The 6,648-nt window shown below is 41.2% G+C and overlaps 1 protein-coding gene across 1 annotated transcript; it reads right to left on the bottom strand.

Annotated features, from left to right (window-relative positions):
* Window positions 1-216: 216 nt before the first annotated feature.
* LOC118852851 lies at window positions 217-6,230 on the bottom strand. Its single transcript, XM_036762556.1, has 2 exons — window positions 5,970-6,230; window positions 217-3,801 (listed from the first exon to the last, which is right to left on the bottom strand). The coding sequence occupies exon 2, from the start codon at window positions 3,776-3,778 to the stop codon at window positions 377-379; it is 3,402 nt and encodes a 1,133-aa protein (XP_036618451.1). The 5' UTR covers window positions 3,779-3,801; window positions 5,970-6,230; the 3' UTR covers window positions 217-376.
* Window positions 6,231-6,648: the final 418 nt, after the last annotated feature.

Here is a 6,648-nt window from a genome sequence, read left to right as displayed (position 1 = left end):
TCCCACAGTAAGTGTTTGAGGCCAGATTTGAACTCAGGAAGATGTCTTCCTGACACTCTATCTGCTGCACCACTTAGCTGCAGCAAGAATTGCGTATCTTGTATTTAAAAGAAGCATCTGCTAAGTATCATAAAACAATAAAGAGATTTCTTTACCAAATAAAAGTCTCAATTAGAATTTGATAATTTTTACTTAGTTTTATTTGATTTTAATTAGGACCAAAGCTGTTGATTGTTTTGCGTTCTACTCAAGTCTTAAGAGTCCTAGCATAGTACCATAAATGGTTTAGTGGACTTGAATATATTGGTGTGAGTGGATCAGGGGCATGAGGAGACTTGGAAACAGTAGTGTTTAGCTGAGTTTCTTTCCATTAACACTATGGGATTTGCATGGGTTCCCTTTCCTCTTTGGAAGGCTTTGTAGGTTTGACAGGTTTTTCTTTTTGGGGGACTGAAGATGGTTGTATAGATTTATCCACTGAACTTGGACAAGGTGAAAAGGGCACTTGCATGGGTTCTCTCTGATGATGTGAAGAGCAAGAGGGGACTTGAATGTCAAAGAATTCATCCACATCATCTTTTGATAAACATAAAGTTGGAGCACGGGTTTGGATAGGTTTTCTTGGTGGACTTTGTCTTGGGAAAGGGAGAATTTCAAAGTATTCTTTCAGCGAACGTTCTCTAGAAGCAGCTGGAACTTGTGCTAATTCCCCCATTGAACTGGACTCGGAGGAAAGAGAGTCATGTATGGATTCATTTGGCAAAATCCTTGAGAAAGGGAGAATTTCTATGAATTCCTCTGTGGTACTTGGGGAAGTGGAAGCAGGAACATCAATGAATTCTTCTGATGAAACTGGGCCTGACAAAGGAAGAAAATCAATGAAATCTTGCAGATAACTTTGGCCAAGGGAAAGAGGAGTGCCCACAAATTCTTCTGATGAATCTGGACCAGATAAAGGAATAGCATCTATGAAATCTTTTGGTGAACTTCGGGCAGAGGAAAGGGGACTTCGCATGAATTCTTCTGATAGACTAAGACCAAGGGAGGTAGAAACTTCCATGGAATCTTTCTGGGAGATTGGGCTGGAGGATGGAAGAACTTTTATTAACTCTTCCTGTGAACTTGGGATATAAGAAACACGGATTTGAATAGAGTCTTTCTGGGAGCTGCTACTGGAGAGGGGGAAACCCATGGCCTCTCTCTGTGAAGCTGGGCTAAAAGAATCAATAACTTGAATGGATTCCCTCTGTGAGCTGATGGTGAAGGGAGGATGATCCTTGGAGATTCTCTGTGAACTTTCTCTGTAAGAAACAGGAAGTTGAGTGGATTCTCTCTGAGAGCTGATGCTGGAGAGAGGGAGATCATTAAACTCTGTCTGTGAACTTGGGCTGGAAGAATCAGTAAAATGAATGGATTCCTTCTGGGAGCAGATGCTGGAGTGGAGACCCATGGACTCGCTCTGTAAAGTTAGGCTGGAAGAATCAGTAATGTGAGTGGATTCTTTTTGGGAGCTGATGCTGGAGGAAGGGAGATCCTTGGATTCTCTCTGTGCACTTGGACTGTAAGAAACGGAAACTTGAATGGATTCCTTCTGTGAGCTGATGGTTGAAAGAGGGAGGTCATTAGCCTCTGTCTGTGAATTTGGGCTGGAAGAATCAGTAACCTGAGTGGATTCTTTCTGGGAACTGATGCTGAAGGGAGGGAGACCCATGAACACTTTCTGTGCACTTGGACTGTAAGAAGCAGGAAGTTGAATGGATTGTCTCTGGGAGCCAATGCTGAAGGGAAGGAGATCTCTGTGTGTGACTCTGTCTGTCTGTGAACTTAAATTATTAGAGTCTGGAACTTGAATTGATTCTCTCTGGAAGCTGATTCTGGAGAGTGGAAGACTCATGTATTCTCTCTGTGAACTTAGAAAGTAGAAGACAGGAACTTGAATCAGTTCTCTATGGGTGCTGATGCTGGTGGGAAGGCGACCAATAGAGTCTCTTTGTGAACTTTGGCTGGAAGAGATGGGAATTTGAATGAGTTCTCTCTGAGAGATGATGCTGGAGGGAGGGAGACTTGGAGACTCTCTCAGTGAACTTGGTGTTTTAGAAAGAAGAATGTGAATCAGTTTTCTTTGTGAGCTGATGTTGAGCAAAGCAATATCTAATAACTCTCTTTGTAAACTTTGACTGAAAGAAACAGGAACTTGAATGGATTTTCTCTGGGAGCTGCTGTTAAAGGGAAGTAGACGCATGGACTCTCTCTGTGAACTCTGAATTGAAGAATCAGGAAATTCAGTTGATTCTTTCTGGGAACTGGTATTGGGTGGAGGGAGACCTAGAGAATCCCTCTGCAAACTTGGGGTGTTAGAAACAAGGACTTGAATCAGTTCTCTCTGGGAATTGATGCTGAAGGGAGGGAGATCCATGGACTCTCTCTGTGAACTTGGACTGGACAAATCAGAAACTTGATCAAATTCCCTCTGGGAGCTGATACTAGTGGGAGACAGACGAATTAACTCTTTCAGAGAACTTGGCCTTGAAGCAGAAGAAATATGAATAGATTCTCTCTGGGAGATGCTGGATGGAGTGAGATCCATGTACTCTCTCTGTGAACTTTGGCTAGGAGAAGTAGGAACTTGAATGAATTGTCTCTGTGAACCTCTACTGGGGACATGGAGACCTTCAGGGAATTCTTGTGGATGACTGAGAATCAAGGGAGGATGAACGTGCATGAATTCTGTCCTGAAACTTAGGCCCTTGAGTGCTAGAGCATCCATGAAATCCCTCAATGAATGCTGGCTGCCTGCAGCAGAAATTTTGTCCTCTTCAGGTTCTTTCACGGATGTCAAGCCAGAAATTGGAATAACTGCTAAAGATTCTTTCGTTGAATTTGATGTAGAACAGAGGGGAGGAACTTCTAAAGATTCTCTTGTTGAACCTAGGCCGGAAAAAATGGGAAATTCAAAGGATTCTGTCAGTGAATTTGGGGCTAATGAAGTTGCGTCTTGTACAGATTCTCCCTGTGACTTTAACATTGAGGAAACATGGACTTCCATTGATTGTTTGGATATACTTGGGCCTGAGGAGGAAGGAAATTGCATAAATCTACTCCCTAAATTTGGGCTTGAAAGGTGGGAAGGTTGTCTAGATTGTCTTGATGAAGTTGGGCTAGGAGAATGGGATCTCTCACCCTCTGCATATTCTATTGGGGATCTCAAGCTAGATGAAGGAAGCACTTCTGCAGATCCTCTCAAAGAACTTGAAGGAGAAAAAGGGGGGACATCTAAAGACTGTCTTATTGAAGTTGCTCCAGAGAAAATGGGAAAATCAAAGGATTCTGTCATGGAATTTGAGTCAAAGAAAGCTGGATCTTGTAAGGATTTTCTCTGTGAACTTGAAATAGAGAAATCAGGAAATTCTACAGATTCTTTTGCCACATTTGAATCTGAAATAGGAATAATTTGTGTGTATTTGCTAATTAAATTTGGACTGGAGGGAGGAGGTGGTTTTTTGGATTCTTTTGGTGAACTCGAAGTGGCAGAGTTAACACTTTCACTGTCTGTGTATTCTATTGGTGACCTTAAGCCCGATGAAGGAAGAATGTGTTTAGAACCTTTTAAGGACCTTGAAATAGGAAGAGGAGAAACTTTTAAGGATTCCCTTATTGAACTTGGCCCAGAGAAAATAGGAAAGTCAAAGGATTCTTTCAGTGAAGTTGGGACAGAGAAATCAGGACCTTGTATTGATTCTCTTTGTGAACTTGGCATTGAGGAAGCAGGTACTTTCATCGACTGTTTTGACACACTTGATCCTGAAAAAGAATGAAATTGAAAAATTTTACTAAAAGTATGGAGCTAGAGGTGAGGGAAACTTGTTTGAATTCTTTTAGTGAACTTGGGCTAGCAGAATGGGCAATTTCACTCTCAGAATATTCTATTGCAGGCCTCAAGACAGTGGAAGGAGTAACATCTGTAGGTCCTTTCAATGAATTTGAAGTGGAGAGAGGAGGAACTTCTAAAGATTCTCTTATTGAATTTAGTCCAGTGAAAATGGGAACTTCAAAGGATTCTCTTGGTGAATTTGGGATAGAAAAAGCAGAACCTTGTACTGATTCTCTTCTTGAACTTGAAATAGAAGCAGGTACTGCCATGGATAGTTTTGACACACTTGGTCCAGAGAAAGAAGGAAAATGAAAGGTTTTGCTTAATAATCTGGGATTAGAGGTAAGAGAAACTTGTGAAGATTCTCTCAGTGAGCTTAACCCGGATAAAGAAGGAAATTGCATTGATCTGCTCACTAAATTTGGGCTGGTTGTAGGGGAAACTTGTGTAGGCTTCCTTGGTGAACTTGACCTTGGGGAATGGGCAGTCTCACTCTCTGAATATTCTATTGGTGACCTTAGACTAGAAAAAGAAAGCCTGTCTGCAGAGCCTTTCAAGGTAATTGAAGTGGAAAGAGGGGGAATGTCCAATGATTCTCTTACTGAACTCGGTCCAGAGATAATTAGCAAATCAAAGGTTCCACTCATAGAATTTGGGACAAAGAAAACAGGTCCTTGTATAGATTCTTATCTTGAACTTGAGATGGAAGTAGACATTTCCATGGATTGTTTTGATACACCTGTTCCTGAAAAAGGAGGAAGTGGTAATGATTTATTTGATAATATAGGACTGATGGTAGGGGAAGGTTGTGAAGATTTTCTTGGGAAACTTGGGGAAGAATAGACAGTCTCAGTCTCTTTAAATTCTACTAATGACTTTACAATGGAGGAAGGAAGAACTTCTCTAGCTCCTCTTGATGAACTAAAAGTGGAAGCAGGGAGAACACCTGTGGATTCTTTCAATGAATTTGAGGAAGATAAAGCAGGACCTTGTATGGATTCCCTCTGTGAACTTGTCAGAGAAGAAGCAAGACCTTCTAGGGACTGTTTCAATTTACCTGGTCCTAAGAAAGGGAGAAATAATAATGATTTACGCAGTAATTCAAGGCTGGTAGCAGCAGAAGGTTGTGCAGATTCTTTTGGTAAGCTCGAACTGGTATAACAGGCAATTTCATTTTCTTTGAATTCTATTGATGACCTGGTGCTAGAGGAAGGAAGAATTTCTGTTGATCCTTCTGATAAACTTGAAATGAAAAGAGGGGAAGCATCTACAGATTCTCTTATTGAACTTGATCCAGAAAAATGGGAAATTCAAAGGATTCTGTCTGTGAACTTGAGATGAGAGAAGGTTCTGGGGAAACAGGAAATGCTACAGATTTTTTCAATAATCTAGAGCTGGTGTCAGGAGAAGATAGTTCAGAACCTCTTGGTGAACTTGGGTTGGGAGAATGGATAATTTCATTGTCTGAATATTTTGCTGAGGACCTTAAGGAAGGGAGAAAGTCTGTGGATCTTCTCAGTGGACTTGGAATGGAAAGGGGTGGAACTTCTAAAGAGTCCTGTTGAACTTGGCCTGGAGATAATGGAAAATTCAAAGGATTCTTTCAGAGAACTTGTGAAAGAAAAAGCCTGACTTTGTATTGATTCTCTCCTTGAACTTGACTTAGAAGAAGGACCATCTACTGATTGTTTTAGAACATCTGGTCCTGAGAAAAGAAGTGGCATGGGCTTTTTCAGTAATCTAGGGCTGGCAATAGGAGAAATTTGTGCAGATGCTCTTGGTGAGCTTGGACTAGGAGAATGAGCACACTCACTCTCTACATATTCTGTTGGTGACTTTAGGCCAGAGGAAGTAGGGACATGTGTAGATATTGCTAAAGAACTGGAGGTGTAGAGAGAAGGAAATGCAAAGGATTCTCTTGTTAAACTTGACTCAGAGATAGTAGGTAATTCAAAGGATTCACTTATGGAATTAGGACCAGATAAAGCAGGAGCCTGTATTGATTCTTTATGTGAAGTTGACACAGAAAAATCAGGAACTTCCATGAAATATTGAGATATGCTTGGTCCAGAGCAATAAGGATATGTAAAACTCTTACCTAATAATCTAGGACTGGCAGCAGGGGAAGGTTGTGCTGATTCTCTTGGTGAACTGGGTCTGGCTGATGGAGTACTATCATGTTTTCCAAATTCTACCGGAGACAGTAAACCAGATGATTGCTGACTTTCTATTGTTCCTTTGGAAGAAGTTAATATGGAAAGAAGAGGAACTTCTAAGGATTCTATTGGCAAACTTGGCTCAGAGATAACAGGAAAGCGAAAAGATTCTTTCAATAAATTTGGGTCAGAGAAATCCAGACCTTGTATGGACTCTCTTCTTGAAGTTGGTACAGATAAAACCCTTTGGCCTGAGAAAGAAGGAATTTGTATAGCCTTTTTCAGTGACATAGGGCTTGATGGAGGAGAACCTGATTTGGATTCTCTGACTGATTGTGGAGTGGCAGACCGAGCCTTCTCATTCTCTGCAAATCCTAGTGGAGAATGTAAGCCAGATGATGGAAGACTAGGTGCTGCTCCTGTTGAACAAGTTGAAGTGGAAAGAGGAGGAACTTTTAAGGATTCTCTTGTGGCACTTGGCCCAGAGATAGTAGAAAAGTTAAAAGATTCTCGCGATGAATTTATTCCAGAGAAATCTGGGCCATGTATGGATTCTCTCCATGAGCTTGGCACAAAAGAAGAGGGACCATCTACTGATTGTTTTAGAACATCTGGTCCTGA

This window comes from Trichosurus vulpecula, chromosome 6, assembly GCF_011100635.1.
Source record: "Trichosurus vulpecula isolate mTriVul1 chromosome 6, mTriVul1.pri, whole genome shotgun sequence".
Taxonomy (NCBI): Eukaryota; Metazoa; Chordata; class Mammalia; order Diprotodontia; family Phalangeridae; genus Trichosurus; species Trichosurus vulpecula.
Note: the sequence above shows the minus strand (reverse complement) of the source record. Positions and strands in the feature narration are given on the sequence as shown.

What these genes read in the sequence shown, in the direction of transcription:
- LOC118852851 (XM_036762556.1), bottom strand. Translation starts at nt 3,778, where the DNA reads ATGAAAGTACCTGCTTCCTCAATGCCAAGTTCACAAAGAGAATCAATA.